This window comes from Schistocerca gregaria, chromosome 4 (genome assembly GCF_023897955.1).
Source record: "Schistocerca gregaria isolate iqSchGreg1 chromosome 4, iqSchGreg1.2, whole genome shotgun sequence".
Taxonomy (NCBI): domain Eukaryota; kingdom Metazoa; phylum Arthropoda; class Insecta; order Orthoptera; family Acrididae; genus Schistocerca; species Schistocerca gregaria.
In genome coordinates this window covers 617763223-617787034 of record NC_064923.1, presented here as the reverse complement: position 1 = coordinate 617787034, position 23812 = coordinate 617763223, and the positions used below count along the sequence as shown (strand labels likewise).

The following is a 23812-nucleotide window of genomic DNA, read 5'->3' as shown; positions in this document are numbered from 1 at the left end:
TATTCTTGCAGGTCGTTCATCTTGTATGGATCAATATTATTATAGATGTACTTGCTGTGCCATCTCTTTTGGCCGAATGCCCTGATCCAACTGACCCATTGATCCAGCGTCATCCACTGAACACTTGCCATCCACTTGTATCACAAACACTAGTTAAAAATATTTTTGGTCAAGTAATTTTTCAGTTATCTATATTGTTCTATTTGCTTTTCCAAGGTGAGTAAGTTTTTCACTAATTCGCTAATTACCATGCAGGTAGACTGTTGGAATACGTACTGAAGAAGTCAACCAAGAATATCCCAGACACCAGTAATTTATATCTATGCTGAGAGACAGCAAGGCCTTTGTCAAAAATAAACAAAACACACACACACACACACACACAAACACACACACACACACACATGCACATGCAAATGCGACTCACACACATGACCAGTCTCTGGCAGCTGAGCCCAGATTACGATCAGCAGCAGCAATGCATTATGGGAGAGGCAACTGGGTGATGGTAAGGAGGAGGCTGGGGGGGGGGGGGGGAGGGGGAGGGTAGTTGTGGGGGCTGGTAAACTGCTGCTGGGGAGTGAGGTGGAGAGATGGTAGGGCAGTTAGGCACAGTCACGAGGCTAGACAGAGAGCAGAGGAAAGAGGAGGTAAAGCGGAGGTGGAGAGAAGTAAAGAAGTAAAGAAGACTAGGTGCTTTGGTGGAGTAGAGGGTTACATAGTGCTGGAATAGCAACAGGGAAGGCACTAGATGACTGAGGACAATGACTAAAGAAGGTAGACGCCACGAGGATTATGGGAGCTTAGGATATATTACAGAGAGAGTTCCGACTTGCTCAGTTCAGAAAAACTTGTGTCAGGGGCTGTGAAGCAGACATTGGAATGAGAAACATCTTATTGGGCAGATCTTTCAGCAACAGGATGGTCCAGCTGTTTCTTGCCCACAGTTTGTCAGAAGTCAATCACGTGGATAGGCATTTTGTTGGTTGCCATGTCCATGTAGAATGCAGCACAGTGATTGCAGCTTAGCTTGTAGCTCACATAACAAGTTTCACAGGTAATCATGCCACTGATGAGATAGGTGACGTTTGTGACCAGACTGGAGAAGGTTGTGGTAAGATGTATGGGACAGCTCTTGCATCTAGGTCTATTAAAGGGATATGAGTCATGAGGTACAAGATTGGAAGAAGGGGTTGTGTAGCGATGAATGAATATATTGTGTAGGTTTGATGAACAGTGGAAAACTTCTGTGGTAGGAGTGCAAAGGATTGTGGGCAGGATATTTCTCATTTCAGGGCATGACAACAGTTAGTTGAAACCCTAATGGAGAATGTAATTCAGTTGCTCCAGTCCTGTGGCTGCCTTCTTCTGCAGTGATGAGCAGTCCCTCTTGAAATATACTGAGTGTCTCATTGAGGCCCTTACTGACTGTCATTACCTCTCCACCCTTGTATAAAAGTAAATCTCTCATGCCTTACCTTTCCAGTCACCCACCATCCCCCAAACTACCACCCTCCAGCCACATAGGAGCATTCCCCTCATAAATTAGAACCACCCAGGACTTGAGCAACTGAATTACATTCTCCACCAGCGTTTTGACTACCTTTTGTCATACCTTGAATTGAGAAATATCCTGCCTCCTATTCTCTTCCCACTATTCTCCTCTCCCTCCACTCCTCCCCCAACAATGGTATTCTGCCATCCACTGAATCTAAACAATACCCTTGTCCTTCCCTATATAACCTCTGCTTCCAATCTGTTGCCTCATGGCTCCTGTAACCGAAATAGACCTACACGCAAGGCCTGACACAAACACCACCTATCCCATCAATGTCATGGCTACCTATGAAACAAGCCACGTTATCACAAGGGTAAGGTGCAACTGCTGTGCTGAAATCTACATGGGCATGATAACAACAACATGTCTGTCCAAATGAATGGCGACTGACAAACTGTGGCCAAGGAACAACTGGACCACCCTATTGCTGAGTATATTGCCCAACATGACATGCTGCATTTCAATGACTGCTTCACAGCTGTGCCATATGGATCCTTCCCACAAACACCAGTTTTCCTGGATTGCTCAGGTGGGAACTCTCCCTGCAGTATATTCCATCTTCCCGTAACCCTCCTGGCCTGAACCTTCATTAGTCATCATTCTCACCCGTCTAGTCCCTTCTCTGTTCCCATTCCAGCACTAAAAAGCCCTCTATTCTGCCAACACACCCAGTCTTTTTACTTCTCTCTTTTTTCCACTGTCCCTGCTCTCTCCCCTGTTCTCCATCTAACATCTCGACTGTATATGTAGCTGCCCTACCGTCTCTCCACATTGCCCCTGCAGACTCCCCAGAATCACTTTACCTTGCCCCAGAACTATCCTGCCATCCCTCCCCATTCCTGTCCAGCCTCCTGCTTACTCCCACCCAGTTGCCCCTCCCATCATGTGCTGCTGCTGCTCGTAGTCTTGATTCAGCTGCCAGAGACTGGTCATATGTGTGTGAGTTGTGTTTGCATGTGTGTGTGTGTGTGTGTGTGTGTGTGTGTGTGTGTGTTGTCTCTTTTTGACAAAGGCTTTGCTGGCCAGAAGCTTATTTTGTGACAGTCTTCTGTTGTGCCTATCTTCAACTCAGCATCTCAACAAATGGCCTCTTACTTAGACATATGGGCAAATATCATTCATAATAGACAGGGAAAGAGTTATCTGCAAAGCAAGCATAAAAATTTGAGCTTGATGCACTGGAATCCATTATACTGGAATGAAAGTTTTTGTTCCCCTTTTTCTACAAATGAGAATGCACAGATTAACTTATTAATAATAAACAAGTGAACAACCAAAATTCAGTTTTAGGGAGGAGGTTACAGGACAGAGGTGGTGGAAGCTGTTGGGTGGGCAGTATGGGGACAGTAGGTTATCATAGGTTGAGGCCAGGATAATTTCAGGATTGGAGAACATGGTGTAAGGGTACTTCCCATCTGCATATTTCAGGAAACCAGGTGGTGGTGGGAAGGCTCCACATGGTCTGGGCTTTGAAGTAGCCATTGAAATCAAGCTTGATATGTTCACCACATGTTGTGCCACAGGGTGGTCCACTTTGAACTTCACAGTTCAGCAGTATCCATTTATAACAATGGACAGCTGGTTGGTGGTTATGACAATATAAATAGCTATGAAATGATTGTAGCAGAGCTGGTATATGGCATGGCTGCTTTCAAAAGTGGCCTGGCCTCTGGTGGGGTAGAATAAGCCTGTGGCAGGACTGGAATAGGAAGTGCTGGTGGGTAGGCTTGTGCAAGTCTTGCACCTGGGTTTTCCACAGGGATATGATTCCTGTGGTAAAAGGCAGAGACTGGGAGTGGCATAGGGATGGAATAGGAAGTTGTGGATGTTGTACGGTTATGGAATACCACTTTAGGGCTGGGAAGGATCTTGGATGGGATGTTCCTAATTTCGTGGCTTGACAATAGATAATCAAAGACCTAATTAAGGATGTGGTTCAGTTGTTACAGTCCAGGGTAATATTGGGTGGTGAAGGGGGTGATCTTTTATAACTGGATCTTATGGATGGTGGAAGGATTTTCCTGGCCTTCCTCCACCCAGTCTCATAACTTTCTGGATGTTAACCTCCTGTGTGGTGGCTCCATCCACACCTCTATCCACATTAAACCCACAGAATTCCACAGATGGCCAGGCTGTATGGGAGTGATTCTTTGGTTTGGAAGGGATGGCAACTGTTGAAATGCTGATATGACCTGCATCTCAACAATTTCCCTCCCTTACACACCAAGGAATGCCTCCCATATAGCCTGGTCACCTACAGTGACAAGAACTCCTTTGTACATTATGCTGAACTTCCACAAAGGCATTCACAGATGGGTACTACCCCCCCCCCCCCCCCCCAGAACTAGACAGCAAACAGATTTTCTGTCCCATATCCCAAAACGTCCCCAATCCTACCCGTGGCTACAAAAACCAGCTACAAAGGACTGCCCTTCTCATCATCAAATACCACCCCACACCAGAACAACTGAACATATCCTTCCCCAAGGCTTTAATTACCTATCATTATGCTCTAAAATTATATACATTCCACCCAAAATCCTTCCTGTCCCTTCTAAAATTGTTTTCTGCCGTCTGCCCAACCTCCAAAACATCATAGTCCATCTCCATGCCACTCCCAATTCTTGCATGCAGGTACAGGACCTGAACAATATACCCACCCAGCACTTGCTATTTCAGTCCTGTCAAATGTTTCCTCTATCATTCCTGTGAAAGCAGCCATGTCCTATACCAGCTCCGTTTCAATCATTGCACAACTTTTTGTATTGGTATGACTACCATTAAGCTGCCCACCAGTATGAATGGCCACTGCCAAACTGTGCCAAGAGCAAAGTGGACTACCCTGTGCCACAACATGCAAATAAACATTATATGCTTGATTTTAATGTCTGCTTCACAGACCAGGCCATTTTGATCCTCCCCTCCATCACCAATTTTTCTGAACTGCACAGATGGTGGTTACCCTTACAAAACCGTCGCTACTCATGCCATTATCCTGGCATGAGCCATGACAATCTATGATAACCTACTGTCCCTAGACCATGCAACAAACATATTCTACCCTGTCTGTCCTATAGCCTGCTCCCAATTTACTCCCACTTGCCTTCATTCTTCCCCTCTCTCTGCCAGCACACATCAGTCATTTCCCCTCTCTACTATCGAATCTGGTTGGTGACTTATGACATAATTTACACATCTATAAGCAACTTAGTGTCTTTTGTCAGAGTAGAGTATTACTTTTGTTTCCCAAGAGGCAACATTTAAATTTATTGATTGCCCAATGTATTGCCAGGAGTTTCTTTTCAGTAACTGTGCACATATTTTCCCTACCTGTAAATGTGGTAGACCCTACTTTGGAATATAACAGAACTATCTTCAATTTTTCCCTTCATTTCATTTTCCTGAAACAAATATGCACCCAAATCAGTATTTCTGCCTTTTGTTATAACACAAAAAGAAAGAGTTATATCTGATTTGAGCATGATTTGACTCTGACAGAACTGATTTTTGACTTTGTCAAATGCATACAGACATTCTTGATCCTGATCCCAAACAGTTTTTTTCCTTAAGAGGCTGCTTGCACAAGATGGATTTAGTACCAGATTAAAAATAAATTTTGTATATAACCTTGCTAATGTAAAAATGGATTTCAATCGCTTTCCATTTCTTAGGTCAATGAACCCATCTATAGCTTCAATTTTTTCCTTGTCTGGCGAAAATCCCTTTTCTCAAATACTGTGTCCTAATAATTTTAATTCCTTTACGTCTAACCAACATTTTTCAAATTTCAATATCATTCCTCCCTCCATTAATTTCATACAAATTTCCCTTAATCCAAAATGACATTCCCAATTCTTCCCAGTTATAAGAATATCACCGACATAAATAGTTATTTCAAAAGAAATTTAACATCTCTAAACAGAATCCACTGCCCTAATAAACTCTGCCACAAGAACATTTCATCCAAATATAACAACACAATGTTATGAAACTGTACTATCACATAAAGAGCATTGTACTTACTGGAGTCAGGATTAATAGTTATCTGATGAAAACCTGAAGTCAAATCTAAACTTGTGGTACACTCTCTACATTCAGATTTATAGAGTGTCCCAGCATGAATGATCAGTATTCAAAGAAATGCCAGAAATGATTTCTGAAAGTAAATATGACTAGTAAATATGGGCTCCAAAATATCTGCCATAAGAGCTATGAACAGTTTTTCATCTTTGATATTGTGAAATTTTCATATTTTCATATTTTTGGAGATGGTAGTATGGACCAAAACAAGAAAAAAAATGTTTACTGAATGTGTGCTCTGAAAGCTGTATCCTAAGAGCTATGAGTAATTGTTGAGTTAAAGAGACATGTTTCACAGAAGTGGAGATGAACAAGTGCTCATTGATCTTACAGCCTACATGTTAGAGCCCTTGTGTACTGGACACTTTTTTCTTGTTTCAGATCATACTACCATCTCTCAAAATATTGTATGCAAAGTGTTTGCAACATAAGAGGTTTCTTTCAAAGTATGAAAGACAAAGTGTTCGTAGCACTCACAGTATGTATTTTATAGCTTATGTTTACTACAATTTACACTTGTAGTGTCAGTGTATTTATTGCAGTAAAGAAGTCAGTAATATCTAGTGAGGTTATCGTGGTCCCCAATGTGAATTAATCTGAATGAAATTAAGAATTAAAGCTTGATCAGAAATGCTAATCAGCTTCTTTTACAGCCTGCCTTACTCAGGAGCTGTAGTGGTAGTACACTTCTGGGAGAACTTGCAGAAAATTGTTAATAACATTCCTGATATATTGCTGTAATAGTGAGTGACTTCAACTAGACAAATGTAGATTGGCAGAATCATGCTAGAAAGCTGCTGCTACAGACAGGGATTCATGTGACGTTTTTCTGAATGTCTTGTGCAAAAATTACTTCAAGCAGTTAATTAGAGAACCAACTTGTGAAGGTAGCATCTTGACTCCTAGCAACATACATACCTGAATTTACTGAATAAGTTAATGTAGAAGAAGGTATCAGTGATCAGGACACTGTGATAGCAACTATAATAATTGGTACATGGGATCTTAAACCTCAGTCAGGCATGTTTCTCATACCATGAGCAGATGCAACATACTTTGTACATGTGTAAAGAATAACGGTCTTCATTTTACCAAGATATAGGAGCTAAACAATGATAAATTTGACTTATATTATATGAGCTAAATCACTGTTTGATTACACCTGAACTGGGTGCAAAGTGTGCCAAATGCAAATAAGCTTGTTTTTCACAATTCCATTATTGTTTCACAATTGTGAGCCCTTACCTAATCCTTCATTATTGCTTCAGATAACAAAATGATATACTGTTCCATCATACTGTCAAGTAAGCAGTAGTAATATAAAATAGACAGCTACCTAGGCGGGAAATTTTTTTAAGTTCCATGGAAGAAAATGAACATAATAGTGATCTAGCAGCACAATCACACAATGATACAGTTGCCTTTGAAATAATTAGTAATCAAATAAATTGTTGGCTGTGACCTGATGCAAATGCTCTGTTTCGTGCTTTGAAGGGTTTTACTGTGGGGCTACACCTATCAATGCCTTTTCTCGCCCTACATCTGTTAAGGAACTGTAAGTTTTCTTGGGGAAATAGCATACTATCACAAGTTTTTACCATCTGCTGCTTTGGTGGCTCAGCCATTGCAGCGCCTGTTGCATAAAAATGTGCCTTTTCACTGGACCGCATCAGAAATCGCAGACTATGCTGTAATAGGTCCTGTGCCTGGCTACTTATCGACCTGGCCAACATCCCGTTCTTGCCATGGACACCTCTGAATATGGGGTCGGTGCAGTCCTTGTGCACCGTTTTTCTGACGCTTCTAAACAACCCTTTGCTTATGCCTCCAAAACGCTCACGGATGCCCAACAAAAGTATTCTCAAATTGAAAAAGAAGCTTTGGCCATTATTTATGCTCTTCGTAAGTTTGGTATTTTTCTCTATGGATCCAAATTACATCTTGTTACAGATCACAAACCACTTGTTTCCTTGTTTCATCCATCAATGTCACATCCCGATAAGACTACACACTGTCTCCAGCGTTGGGCTATTTGCTTGTCTTTTTCAATTATGAGATTCATTTCCGGCCGACGGCTCAACATGCTACTGCTGATGCACTGTCTCCCTTTCCAATGGGTCCTGATCTGGCATTCGATAGGGACGAACTTTTGTGTTTCCACCTGGATGTTGCCAAGCTGCGGGTTGTGGACAGGTTCTCCATCACCGGGGACTGGCTGGCAGCTGCTACGGGTTCTGACCCTATCTTCTCCTGGGATTTATGCTGTATTCAGAGGGGTTGGCCAGATTGTCCATCCGCTAAGACTTCTGATCCATTGCGGAACTACTACTCTTTGCGTTACCACTTCACGGCTAGGGATGGTGTTATCCTCCTTTCCACCGAAAATGCTTCACCGCGTTTTGTGGTACCTGCGTCTTTGCATGCTTCAGTCTTGCACCTCCTTCACCAAGGGCACTGGGGTGTGTCTCGCACAAAATCTCTGGCGCGCCATCCTGTGTACCGGCCTGGCATCGACTCTGAAATCACTCACATGGTCGTTGCCTGCGGCCCTTGTGCGTCACAGGCCACTGCCCTGAAGTCATCTTTGTCACTGTGGCCTTCGCCTGAGAAGCCCTGGGAGCGTGTTCATGCTGACTTCGCGGGACCTTTTTAGGTACTTATTGGCTTCTCATTATTGATGCCTATTCTAACTCTCCTTACATTGTCCATTGCACGTCACCTACCACCGTGCCAACCACCAATGCTCTAGCTCGGATTTTCTCTTTGGAAGGCCTTCCCTCTACTCTTGTTACTGATAATGGTCTGCAATTTGCCTCTTCCAATTTTGTGGATTTTGTGCCCGTCACAGCATCATGCATGTCACTGCCCCTCCATTACATCTACAGAGAAACAGTGAGGCTGAATGAGTGGTCTGCACATTTAAGGCTCAGATGAGGAAACTCCTGACCTCTGCTGCTGATGATGCGCTTCTCCAATTTCTGGCTTTTACTATTTCACTCCCATGGGCGACCACAGCCCCACACACTACTTCATCTTCTGTGGCCTTCCACCTCATGGCTGTGGGTGCCTTCGCTTGGCCGGTTCACCTTGTATGGGTACGGGGATATGGCAAAAATGGAGTCCTGGCCGCATCTTACGACACCGTGACCAATGCCTGTATGAAATCCAGACGGACACGGGTGTTGCAGTGCGTCATTCGGACCAGCTTTGGCCTCATGTGCCGACACCGTCTGTTCCGGATGCAGCTATACCACCTTCAGCTCTACCTGATGCTCAGGATACTGGAATCTCTCATTACTCACAACGCAGTACTCTCATCATCATATCAGTACCAGCACAAGAACTGATACCACCAGGAGATGTGCCTATGCTGGAACCAGATGACCATCATCTGTCGGAGCAACTCAACTTGCCTTCTTCCCCTACAGACGTGGACACATTGCCCATGTCACCTATTATAACAACTGGACTTGCCGCAACCGGCAGGTTGGTGCACGGGGCCCCAGCAGATTTGACCCCCACGTCTCCTGTCATCTCGAACTGTTATCATCGGGGCCCCTTCCGTCCGTACGGGAAGCCTCCTCCTCGAGACTTTATGGCCAGTCAAACAACAGTCAAACCAACACACAAACAACCACCTCCATCAAGCCCTGTGTAAAAATTCAAAGGGAGAAATGTGTTGTGACTCGCCGATTTTTCAAAGTGCCGGTGCTGAGTTTCGCCTGTCCTCTACATGCGGCGCTGTCTGCGAGACATGCAGCAGCAGCATCACCTAAGTGGCCAGCCAGCCAGCGGCCCCTAGACTTGGACTCAGTTATGATTTGACTGTTACAGTGTACACACGTCTTACTCTGTTTACTTGATCTGTGACTTTCATGTATTGCGTCTTCCTTGAAATATATTTGTTCAACTTGAAGTTATTACACCAAAATATCTTCCATAAAACTCAACCTAGATTTTGCAGACACAGATTGTGAAAAACTCAGCTTGCTCTGTTCCTCCATGAGACCCACAGTGTTCCATCCTTTCAGGAAGTCATTTGCCACTTCCCACTCAGCTATTTAGTTAGGGGGAAGTAAACACAGAGCTTACTGAGAATTGGAGCAGATTTGTGATTAGCTTCAAGATATCCTTGCAGGCACATATATACATGCAACTATAAGCAAAAACAAAATCATCACAAGTAAAGGTGATTTCTGGAGAATCCCAATTAAGTGTGATGGGTCCATTACTGTTTATTAAGTAAATAAATCATCTGGTACAAAACATCAAAAGTTCTTTTAGACTGTTCATAGGTGATTTGATTATCTACAAGAAAATAGCAAGACCAGAGGACAGTATTGATTTGTAGAATGACTGACACAGAAATGATGAATGTTGCAGGCTCTGGCATTTGACACTGTATGTAAATAAATATAATGTATTGTGCATATGTTAGAAAAGAAATCCACTGCTGTACAATTATACTTTCAACAACAAACTGTTGGATACAACAACTACCATAAAATATCAGGGAGTAACTATCCAGACTGACATTAAGTGGAATGCCCACATAAATCGAATAGTAGGAAAAGCAGATAAGCAGATGCCTCATTGAGATTCATAGGAAGAATCTTAAGGAAAAGTAGCTCATCCATGAAAGAAGTACTTACGAGGTACTTGTCCAATGAGTTCTTGAGTATTGTTCATCAAACTGGGACCCTTACCAGGTAGGTAGGATTCATAGGAGAGACAGAGAAAGTCCAATGAAGAGCAGCATGTTTCATCACAAGATCATTTACTTGCCATGAAAGCAATTCATAGGTGCTCAACAAACTCCAGTTGTAGACACTATAAGAGACGTATTGTGCATCACAGAGAAGTTTACTATGAAATATTGAGAGTGAGCTTTCTGGGAAGAGCTAGACAACATATTACTTTTTCCCATATACATCTTATGAAAGTTTGAAAAATTATGGTTAATACAGAGGCTTGTCAACAACCATTCTTCTCATGTGCCATTCATGAGTGCAACAGGGAATGTAGGATCAATAAGAAGTAAGAGAAGTACCGTCCAGCACACACTATTAGGCAGCTTGCAGAGTAGTAATATAGATGCAGAGTTTCATGACTCAAATTATCATTCCTGTCCTTTCCCTGAATATTGACCATTAATCATGGGACTTGTTAAATTTTAGCAATGTTCTTTGGATGACCATTCTCTTTGTGTAAAAAGTATTTAAATGTCTAACACAGCCCAACATCTCCATCCTTTTTTGAAACTACTGCCATAAGATTGTTGTACTGACAATTGTTCCCCTATATGATTCCCCATGCTACCATTTTCTAAATTCTCTGCTACATCTCTTTTTGCAAATGGAATTCCATGCAGTTTGATAGAAAGTGGTTGATGTGGCTTAAGTTGTAATTTACACTACTGGCCATTAAAATTGCTGCACCAAGAAGAAATGCAGATGATAAATTGGTATTAATTGGACAAATATATCAAACAAGAACTGACATGTGATTACATTTTCATGCAAATTGGGTGCATAGATCCTGAGAAATCAGAACAGCCACCTCTGGCCATAATAACGGCCTTGATATGCCTGGGCATTGAGGCAAACAGAGCTTGGATGGCTTGTACAGGTACAGCTGCCCATGCAGTTTCAACACAATACTACAGTTCATCAAGAGTAGTGGTTGGCGTATTGTGATGAGCCAGCTGCTCGGCCACCATTGACCAGATGTTTTCAATTGGTGAGAGATCTGGAGAACGTGCTGGCCAGGGCAGCAGTTGAAAATTTTCTGTATCCAGAAAGGCCCGTACAGGACCTGCAACATGCAGTCATGCATTATCCTGCTGAAATGTAGGGTTTCACAGTGACTGAATGAGGGGTAGAACTACGGGTCGTAACACCTGAAATGTAACTTCCATTGTTCAAAGTGCCGTCAATGCGAACAAGAGGTGACCTAGACATGTAACCAATGGCACCCCATACCATCACGCTGGCTGATATACATGTGTGGCGATGACGGATACATGCTTCCAATGTGCGTTCACTGTGATGTCGCCAAACATGGATGCCACCATCATAATCCTGTAAACAGAACCTGGATTCATCCAAAAATATGATGTTTTGCCATTTGTGCACCCAGGTTTGTCATTGAGTACATCATTGCTCTTGTGTGTGATGCAGCATCAAGGGTAACTGCAGCCATGGTCTCCAAGCTGATAGTCCATGCTACTGCAAACATCATCGAACTGTTCGTGCAGATGGTTGTTATCTTGCAAACGTCCCCATCTGTTGACTCAGGGATTGAGATGTGGCTGCATGACCTGTTACAGCCATGTTGATAAGATGCCTGTTATCTGGACTGCTAGTGATACAAGGCCGTTGGGATCCAGCACGGTGTTCTTTATTACCCTCCTGAACCCACTGATTCCATATTCTGCTAACAGTCATTGGATCTCGACCATCCCAAGCAGCAATGTCACGATACGGTAAACCACAATCACGATAGGCTACAATGTAACCTTTATGAAAGTCTGAAAATGATGGTATGCATTTCTCCTCCTTACACGAGGCATAATGACAACGTTTCACCAGGCAATGCCGGTCAACTGCTGTTTGTTTATGAGAAATCGGTTGGAAACTTTCCTCATCTCAGCATGTTATATGTATCGCCACCAGTGCCAACCTTGTGTGAATGTTCTGAAAAGCTAATAATTTGCATATCACAGCATCTTCTTCCTTTCAGTTAAATTTCGTGTCTATAGCACATCATGTTCATGGTGTAGCAATTTTAAGGGCCAGTAGAGTATGCTGATAATCTTTTACATTGCTGGTTGTTCACTGAAACATCTTGAAATTCCAGTAATAAGCTCTGTAGGTCGTTATCCTGAGTTAAATTTAAACTTAACAGCTTCTTCTATCTGCCTGTTTATTAGTCCTTCAAATTTGGGTCACATGAATTGTCTACAAACACTTCATCTAAAGGATATTGTTCTTTGCCACTACATGTCATTCTTTAAAGATGGTTGCAATGAATACCACAGTTCAAAATGAGCCAATAACTTCTGAAACATATTGTAATTTTAAAATCTTATCTTTTTTTCCAGTGAAAACTGGCATTTACTTCCAATATCCAATCAATTCCCAGAATGAAATTTTCATTAGTTCAAGGGTTACAAGACATCCTTGCTCAAGGTTACATCTTCAGTTTTAAAAGTGGACATTACTTCATTCTTTACTGTCTTAGAATATCTTCATGTGGTTCCCTTCATTTTTACATCCACCTGTGGCATTTCAACAAAGTACTTTTCTTTGTTTATTTTGTATCTAGGGCTGTCTGTAATACCAGAAATAAGGCTACCTGCGTCAGTTAAATAGTGTCCTTCCCATTCTTCAATTTTAACCTTAATGTATGGACAACCTGATTCGTTACGTTTCCTTTTACTCTCAGAATCTTTGCATAGCACATCATTTTCAATATTTTTAAAACCCATTTCTTCTATCTTTTCTTTCTCCCTTAATATTTTCCTTCAGTTTTCACCAAATATGCAGATACACCAGGACCTTGACTATATGTGCTTCCTCCTGTTGTAGTTTGGTTACAAATGAATTCATCTCTTGTTACGTCGTTTTTCTGACAGTACTTTTAATTTCCTTACATCAAATTGGATACAGGGCTACACAGATTTTCCCAAGTATATAGTTTTTTTTACCAAATTATTGTTCTCACAGAAATACCAAAGTAATATCAAAAATTCTTCTTCTGTACTTGCTATACACAGTTATTTTTCTGCCCAACTATAAACAAATACGACTACATTAGCATGCAAATGTAAGGTCTCAACATCTTTTTCGCTATTATCACTTTCTAAAAACCATTCTTTCTCCAGGTACTCGAAAACTTATGCAGCTCCTATTTAATTTCTGCACAACCATACTTTGAACCCTTATTGAAGTACTATTAAGCTTCCCATTTAGTACCCCATTCATTGACCTTTCACGGTATTACTTTCTAAAAAAAACCCTTCTTTCTCCAGGTACTGAAAAACGTATGCAGCTCCTATTTAATTTCTGCACAACCATACTTTGAACCCTTATTGGAGTACTATTCACCTTCTCATTTAGTACCCCATTCATTGACCTTTCACGGATTTTTACTCTGTTTTTTTCCTTCTCATTTTCTGTTCCTGTTCCTAAGTTCACTTTCCCAATTTCTATTTCTACGATTCCTATTGTAATTGGTTTCCATACCATCATTTTGATTTTTATTCCTAAAATCTCCATATTCTCTCCTACTTCATTTTCTCCACTGAATTTAGGGTTCCATCCCCATACTGATTATTTCCTGACTGAAATTTTGTCTGTTGTCCCTCTCCAAGGCTGCATCCACCATGAATGTACTTTAATTTTTTCCATTGAATCATCAGGTCCATGAACTAGATGTAATAGTAACCTCTCAGGAAATCACCTCCTAAGTAAGTCAGTGTGTGGCATCTTATCAAAAGGCATGTCTAAGTGTGCTGGTCCTTTTACTTGCATTTGCTAATTCTTTCATACCCCCATTCCCTTCATTATATTTCAGTCAATTTAAAAATTAACCCTGGATTCTGGCTGGTTCATACTCTGATCAAAACCTACTAAACAAAAAAACAAAGAAAAGACTTTTCCAAATACAGCAAATATTACCAACTTATCAGACTTTTCAATTGCCCAAGATAATGCTCCACCAGTAAGAAATATTTTAACAAATGGAATTCTTAAATTATTTGTCATACCATCCATAAAGTCATATTTACAGCATTGAGGAAAATCTGTAGGTTGTAAGTTATAACCAAGCAAACTTTTCACTGTCGTTAGCCCACATAGCAGCACTGTCAGCACACAAATTTCTAGGAATTATTCCCTCATGAATCTTTGCTGAATTTTTACTAACTTTAGACAGCTCATATCCTGACACTGTTGCATCATTTGTTCCATTCTCTTCAACATCATCATGTAATTTTACATCTAATCTTGTAATTTTTCTTTCTGTCTCAATAATGAAACCCTCTCATTCCATTTTAGTAGGTGCCTTTTACATTATGCAGCTCTGTTTTTTTTTCATCATTTTCTTTAAAAGCACCTTTAATTTTCTTACATGTTTTTTCCACATTATGATTTTCCTTAATGAAACCAGTTTCTAAGTTCATAAGCCAATTTTCTATAGTATCTACTCTGGAACCCATACGCTGTATACCAGTGTCAAAAAATGTTTTAAGCTGATACACCTGAGTGGTATTCATTTCAGTTTTATTTCCAGTTCTCTTAACCCTCTCTGTTCCCTTCCCTGAAACATTAAATTTTGCATTGTTTTTTATGAACTGGTTACTAATTTTTTTGATCATATCAAGTTCATCACTATTCAAAGGTTTGAGTACAAGGATATTGCATTGTTTTCTTTGCTAAAGACTCAGACTCATTTAAATTTTTTTTCTCTAAGCATACGGAAATTTCATTGTTTTTTTCCCTAAACACATGAAACTGTTCATTGTTTTCATTAAATTTTAAATCTAATTTTTCACTCATCTGAGTACTGTTTCCTTTATATTTTAACCTTAGTTTTTCTCTAATTTGAACAGAAATAGCTTTCAACACTTTTGCATAACCGGCATTTCTCACTTGTTGTGAACTGCTCACAGATCGATCTAACACATCCCCAGCAACACCATTATCATTGCCAGCCAGGGTGGCCGAGCGGTTGTAGGGGCTACAGTCTGGAACCATGCAACTGCCATGGTTGTAGGTTTGAATCCTGCCTTGGGCATGAATGTGTGTGGTTAGGTTTAAGTAGTTCTAAGTTCTAGGGGACTGGTGACCTCAGAAGATAAGTCTCATAGTGCTCAGAGCCATTTGTACAATTGTTATCAAGCTCCTTTGTTTTTTCTATTTTTATCACGATGATAAATCCAAAAGATGCAAAAAGTACATGAAGAACACTGCATTACTTAAAAATGTTGTTTGTGAATCTGTCTTCAGGGACACCGCTCTTGACAGGTAATTGTTCTGGCAATATGGTCTTGCACTCAGTCAGTTCTTCCAGTAATTTTTACATTCCAAGTACTCCATTCTTCTGCATTTGTCATTGATTATTTTATGTACACTCATGACATTAGTTGCTTATGTTTTTCAGCAATGGCAATTAGTATTTCAGTGAATTACTTTCAGATCCCAGCAGAGGCAACCAAATACAACCATGTAGTACAATGTTTAGCTGTAAGAAACTGAAATATAAAAAGTTTCATAAATTGCTAACTAAGTGTAAAATCACTATTGTGCAATTGTGTTGGCAGTCTTATCACAGCAATTGTACATAGAACAAACAAATGCTACTTATCTTGATTTGTAGGAACAGTGATGAAGGGCTATCTGAAAGACTCTGTAATAATAAGATCCACGTTGTATTTTTTGTAGCTGAAACACCATTTTCATTATTCTAATTTAGATTTAACTTTGATGTCATGACAGCATAACCACATCATTAAACTGGATTTTGTAGTTGCATACTGAAAAGTTCACACAATATTGTAAATACATTAGGGAAATCTTGTACATAAATGTAGCTCTTAATACATCATAACTACTGTGTTCAAGAACACACAAACAACTTATAGTAACATGCTGTAATAGCACAATTACCAGTCCAAAGACATGGTTATTACAAAAATGAATATTTCAGTATTCATGTCAATATAAGTGGTTTCTTTAACCCTAACTGCCAACAGTTAAGTTGTTATTTATATATTTATCTGTTACACTGGTTTATTGTACTTTACAAAATAAGTGGCTCATTAATTTTGATTTAAACTGGGTCTAAAATAGGTACCAAAGTGGAATGCACATATTCTTCCACAAAAAGAATTACTGTTGTTCTCACACTTATCAAAAAGTTTCTAAAATTAACAATAATGTTTAAAGCCAATGGAAAATTAAACCTGCCGGGGGAAACCATGAACCACGCAGAAATGACCAAAAGTGGCATCAAATGATTCATAAATAGAGAGATCTAAATTGATTTGTTCAGTTTGGAAGAAGAATATCAACCTAGGAAAAAGGACCATGTTCTTCAGTCACATCCTTGTAATGAATGAGAGAAGGTTGACACAGCAGATAATAAAGTATCTTCAGGACAAGAGACCCATTGTACCCTGGATCCATGAGATACATAGGGATCTGGCGACAATAGAGGAATAGGAAACATGGATTTACAATAGGGGTGACTAAAAAAAAAAAAAACCTACCATGGGTTTCCATTACAAAATTAGACCCAAGGAATGTTGTCATGGTATGAAGGCTACAAAATATGTGAGTGAAAGAATATTGGACAAGGATGAAGACCTGCAAAACTGAGGCTGAACTGATTTAATGTGGTCCTTAGGTGACCAAAACAGAATTAACAAGAGGTAGGAGGACTGGAATGGGTTGCACTCAGACCTGTGATGCCAATAGAGGGATTACTCGACTGAGTAGTAGCAGCTCCAGGTCATGAAAGCTAGCTATGTAATTGTAATTGTAACTTTATTTATCCTGTAGATCACACATTGTGTGCAGAGAAGCCAATTGATGATGTGATGAGATATACATGGTTAAATTGACAGTTATCCTATAATGAAAGAAATTTTCATGCAATACATGGGTAAAGCCAAGAAACAGAAAAGAGTATAAGTGGATATCTTGTGAAAAATTCAAAATTAAACACTATTTGTAAATAAATTCACATTATTAATGGAAAGAAACATATAAGCAAATAACACTGAAATGAAAAAGTACCATATACATTTAAAAATCCATTACTAATGTAAAGCAGTAAAGCTGACACACTTCTGTAATAAGGTGTTTGGTTTTACATACAAAGTACAGAACATGGACAGAACAAATTTTTACGTTTCAGGATATTCACCTGTGCTAAAACAACACCTCTGCAATCAATATTTATGGACAGCAATTTTAAATTTTGAATTGTCTTTTATTGCTTTAGTCAATACAAACTGTTTGCTATTTTCTAAGATTTTCCTAACAAATATTATTATTTGTAAGATATATAGACATGGCAGTGGAATGATACGAGTTTCTTAAATAAGGGCTTGGATGAGCTTCTTGTAGCAGCATTTTCTGTGGCTCTTATAATTCCCTTTTGGCATATAAAAAAACTTTTGCTGACAGATGCATTTCCCCAATAGATTGTCTCATACTGCAGTAAAGATTGTGCCTAGGAGGCGTTTACATTTTTTTAGTGTCTCAATGTGCAACCAGAAAGAATTTTGATAGTATAACAAATGGTATTCAATTTATTTGTAATGTATTTTGCATGTTGGAGCCATCTTAGATCTTCATGAATCCATATTCCAAGAAATTTTGTAGAGCTTACATTTTCAAGCATTCTGGTAAACAACTCTATGACTGGTGGTAGAGGGCACTTATTTTGCACTGTGTGTAAGTGCGTTGTACCTGTTTTTCTGTGTTTATTACTAAGCTGTTACCAGAAAACCAGTCTGCAATATGAGTGGTGCAGTTCTTGATATCATACAGTAATTCTTCTCTGGTCCTTCCTTTTCTTATCACATTTGTGTCATCTGCAAGTTATATGTAATTACGGTGTGGACTGATTGGTTCCAAATCATTTACAAAGAGTAGAAACAGAACTTGTCCTAAATGAGCCTTGAGATACACCATACTTAATGTGCTACTTTTCTGAGGAGTAAGACTTTATCTTGCTCCCTTCTTCGATAGCAAGCTCAACTACTTGCTCTCTATTTTGGAAATAAGGTTTGATCCATTCATAGACTGGTCGCCTAATAACTACAGATTCAAGTTTCTTAAGCAAGATGTTGTGACTGATGACATCAGACACTTTAGAGAGGTGTAGAAATATGACCAGGATATGCTCTTTGTTGTCTATTGCATTGAGGCTTCATTTAGGAATTCAAAAATAGAAGTGTCAGTAGATTTAGATTTTCAGAATCCGTGCTGTGTATTTGAGAAGTAATTAATTTTTTTTTACTATGAAACTGCAAAGTCAACATTAAAATCATCACACACAATAACTCTTCTGTTTCTTTGTATTAGCCTGTTAAGTGTATATTCCAAAATTTTTAGGTAAGTATTTGTCACCAGTTGGAGCACTGTATAAACCAATACTGCTTAGTTTAGTGTCTACTGTCTCAACTGCCAATACCTCTACATCTTTTCCCTTCATTATTTCAACAGAAAATTTTATATTTATAAAGTTTATATTATTTCTTATGAATATACAACTACCACAATGTTCAAGAAGTTTTCTACAGAAATTACCATCTAGTACAAAGTAGATAGTGACACAATATGTAACTTGTTCTCATCAAGCCAATGTTCTGTGAGGCACAATAATGAGGTAGTTTTTAATTTTTTTTCCTAAGAGGATTTGGATATCACTAATATTACTCGTTAGTGACTGCACATTTTGATGAAAAAGAAGCAAGTTCATATTTTTCTGTTTTACCTATGGGTTTAGAAATAAGATATTACTGTGACTTATCTGTGAGTTGGCAGGCTGGTTTTCTACGTTTTTAGTTTTTTTCCTGGCTTGAAGCCATAAAAAATGACACAGATGTATTTTGCCTTTGGCTCCTCTTTAAGCAGTGATGTACTGTTGCTTCAGTTGTTGTTGGTTCTACCGCTGCTGCTGTTGTTGTTGCTGCTGCTGTTGCTGCTACTGCTTCTGATGATGCTGTTGCTGGTGTTTCACTTATTGCTGGTGTTTGCTCTTCCAGAACTACGGTGTTGTTCTGTGAGCTGGTTGCTTTTGGGGTGTTCAATTGCGTTAACAAAATCTCACATTTGTCTTGGAAGGTTGTAGCTTTGCTGACAGCAGATTAACCATTTGAGTCTCCAGGTAACACACACTTTTTGTCCATGAGAGGTATGGCTCTTGCATCACCACACTGCACTTTTGAGATTTTATTTACAATATTTAAAATTTTTATTACTATTATGTCTTTCTGAGTTTATTTAGATGAAAATGGTCTGCACTGTCGTATCTTTTCTTGAAATTGCTTATTTTACCAAATGTTACAGTTTCAAACTGTCTGCAATTACTTTTCATCTCTGTATTTGCACTTTCAATTTTGTTTTTAATGCAGGACCATTCTTTCAAGTTGTAATGATGTGGCACCAAAGAAGCAGTAACATTTGTTCCTCTCAGCTCATACCATTCTCTTTTTAACAAGATTAAGTGATCCTTTCTTTCATTCCTTGCAACATTGTTATCCTTCCAGGAAGATAGAAAAGTCATTTTTCCTCAATGAGGAAATTTTTTTCCCATTCATTGACGTAGCAGCACTAAATTTCGCTCCTGGCTTTATTAAGCAATTAAAATTCTGAGTATCTGTCCACTGAAATTGGGTGCCCATATTTCACACCTGGCTGCCTGCATACAGTTCAATTTTGCATGTACTTTCTGTTCAGAGCATACTGATTTTTGCCTACCTTTGCTGTGTGTGATGTCTTGTTTGGCACTATTTATTTTGTCCTTTTGCTAACATAAGTCAATAATGTCTCAAAGTCAGTAATGTCTCAGGCAAACAGCTTATTGCTGGCAAATTTTTTGAGAGCACTTTAGAATATGATTTTTAACATAACTTTGGTTGAAATATTCCATATTCTACCTCATCACAAAGTCGTTTTGTTTTCCCAGTGGTACACTTGAACTGTTAACAACACAATCACATTCCATCATAGAAATAACTTGAAAGTGATCTTTGTAAGCTGTTCACAACAATCAGCTATAGTTACAATTTTATGAAGAACAGTGTACCACTTATTAGGTCTCGAGTCCAAAAATTGGGTTGATGCAGCTCTACAAACTACTATGTCGTATGCAAGCCACTTCATCTCTGAGAAGCTACTGCAGCTTACAATTGTTTGAGTTTGTTTACTATATTCATACAAGACCTCATTCTATAATTTTTACCACTCCCCAAATTCTCCCACTCCTTCTCTACCACCAAAAATACACTCTATCCTCCATTACCAAACTGAGTTTTCCTTGATCTCTAAGAATGTCTCCTATCAACTGATCCTTCTTTTAGTAAATGTGTGCCACAAATTTCTCTTTTTCCCATGTCAGTTCAGTACCATGTCATTAGTTACTGGTACTGTATCCATTCATCTAATCCAAAGCATTCTTCTGGGGCACCACACTTCCAAAGCTTCTATTCTCTTGTTATCTGAATTGTTTATTGGTCACACTTCACTTCTGTACAAGGCTACACTCCGAAAAAATATGTTTAGAGAATACTTCTTGACAATTAAACTGATATTAGATGTTAACAAATATTTTTTTTCCAAAATTCTTTTATAGCAATTGCTAAGCTGAGCTGCTTTCATGTCCTCCCTGTTTTGGCCATCGTTAGTAATTTTGCAGCCCAAATAACATAACTCATCTACTACTACTACAACTCCTAATCTAATTCCCTTGGAATTGCAGCATCTAATTCATAATACATGCCATTACTTTTGTTTGCTTTTCTTGATCTCCATCTTATTATCTCTTTTCAAGACATTACCAATTCCATTCAACTGATTTTTGGAATACTTCCCCATTTCTGACACAACTATATCAACAGCCAGCATTAGTGTTTAACAATCATTGAAATTCCTGTATGGAGCATAAAAGAAGAGAAAGTAACCCACTTACCTATTGCTGATCAAACTGTGCATTTAGATGTGTGTGTGGTTGTGTGTGTTTGAATGTGTGTACATCTGCTCGAAAACAGCTAGTGGCCGAATACTAGCACGGACACTGTTTTCTGTTATGTGTGTCTGTGCTCTGTGCATTGATATGCTATAGATTAACAGGTACCTTTTCCTTATTTTATGTACTGGAAAATAAATGTTTTGATTTCTTCTCCATGAACTTAGCTTACTTTTCTAATTTTCTCTTTTCTTTCCTTTACTGCTTGCAGCATGCAGCTCTGCTGTATGGTTAAATAAAGACTGCATCCTCTTGGATAATATATTCCAAACGACTTCAGGGTTACCTATAATCTGATCTCTTTCCCTTCTCTCTGATGTCCTTTGATTCTTATAACTTAATTAGTTAGAATAGTTAATCAATCCTTCTTTTTTAGAGATAAACCCACAACATTTAATATAATATTTGTCTTAAATTTTATCAATTACTTGAAGTAAAACTTTTAGACAAAAATCCACATTTATGAAGTTTAAAGCATTTGCTTTTTTAAAAATACTTACATTTGTTTAACATTTTCTTTGTATGGAGCTAACGCAAGGATGGCTTTTGCAAATGTCAGGCATAATAATATGAGAAAAATTACATTTAGCAAATAGGTTACATACTGCAATAGTTGCATCATACAACTGTTTTATACATTTATTAACTTATGTCTGATTGTTACTGGCTTATATCAAAAGCAGTATCTGAGGATTCATCAAATGAGAATAAGAAATTTTCTATTAGAAAAGAATGTAATTCATTGATAAACTCAGTCTGCTTACATGTACTTAAATAGCTTGCCAGATTGTTCAACCAAATCAAACCTCTACATCTACATCAACATCCATACTCCGCAAGCCACCTGACGGTGTGTGGCGGAGGGTACCCTGAGTATCTCTATCGGTTCTCCCTTCTATTCCAGTCGCATATTGTTTGTGGAAAGAAGGATTGTCGGTATGCTTCTATGTGGGCTGTAATCTCTCTGATTTTATCCTCATGGTCTCTTCGCGAGATATACGTGGAAGGGAGCAATATACTGCTTGATCTTTGGTGAAGGTATGTTCCCGAAACTTTAACAAAAGCCCGTACTGAGCTACTGAGCATCTCTCCTGCAGAGTCTTCCACTGGAGTTTATCTATCATCTCCGTAATGCTTTCGCGATTACTAAATGATCCTGTAACAAAGCGCACTGCTCTCCATTGGATCTTCTCTATCTCTTCTATCAACCCTATCTGGTATGGATCCCACACTGCTAAGCAGTATTCAAGCAGTGGGCGAACAAGCATACTGTAACCTACTTCCTTTGTTTTCGGATTGCATTTCCTTAGGATTCTTCCAATGAATCTCAGTCTGGTATCTGCTTTACCGACAATCAACTTTATATGATCATTCCATTTTAAATCACTCGTAATGCATACTCCCAGATAATTTATGGAATTAACTGCTTCCAGTTGCTGGCCTGCTATTTTGTAGCTAAATGGTAAGGGATCTATCTTCCTAAGTATTCGCAGCACATTACACTTGTCTACATTGAGATTCAATTGCCATTCCCTGCACCATGCGTCAATTCGCTGCAGATCCTCCTACATTTCCGTACAATTTTCCATAGTTACAACCTCTTGATACACCACAGCATCATCTGCAAAAAGCCTCAGTGAACTTCCGATGTCATCCACCAGGTCATTTATGTATATTGTGAATAGCAACAGTCCTATGACACTCCCCTGCGGCACACCTGAAATCACTTTTACTTCGGATGACTTCTCTCTATTGAGAAATACATGCTGTGTTCTGTTATCTAGGAACTCCTCAATCCAATCACACAATTGGTCTGGTAGTCCATATGCTCTTACTTTGTTCATTAAACGACTGTGGGGAACTGTATCAAACGCCTTGCGGAAGTCAAGAAACACGACATCTACCTGAGAACCAGTGTCTATGGCCCTCTGAGTTTCGTGGACGAATAGCACGAGATGGGTTTCACATGACTGTCTTTTTCGAAACCCATGCTGATTGCTACAGAGTAGATTTCTAGTTTCCAGAAGAGTCATTATACTCGAACATAATACGTGTTCCAAAATTCTACAACTGATCGACGTTAGAGATATAGGTCTATAGTCGTGCACATTTGTTCGACATCCCTTCTTGAAAACGGGGATGACCTGTGCCCTTTTCCAATCCTTTGGAACGCTACACTCCTCTAGACACCTACTGTACACTGCTGCAAGAAGAGGGGCAAGTTTCTTTGCGTACTCTGTGTAAAATCGAACTGGTATCCCATCAGGTCCAGCGGCCTTTCCTCTTTTGAGCGATTTTAATTGTTTTTCTATCCCTCTGTCGTCTACTTTGATATCTACCATTTTGTCATCTGTGCAACAATCTAGAGAAGGAACTACAGTGCAGTCTTCCTCTGCGAAACAGCTTTGGAAA

The 23812-nt window shown here is 39.3% G+C and overlaps 1 protein-coding gene across 1 annotated transcript in view; it reads left to right on the top strand.

The window, feature by feature from the left end:
* LOC126267837 (plasma membrane calcium-transporting ATPase 1-like) overlaps positions 1 to 23812 on the top strand; it is a 97907-nt gene that overhangs the window by 122 nt on the left and 73973 nt on the right. The window contains exon 2 of the mRNA XM_049973142.1: positions 12 to 216. Within this exon, the coding sequence (XP_049829099.1) occupies positions 12 to 216 (205 nt within the window). The remainder of the gene's footprint in view (positions 1 to 11; positions 217 to 23812) is intronic.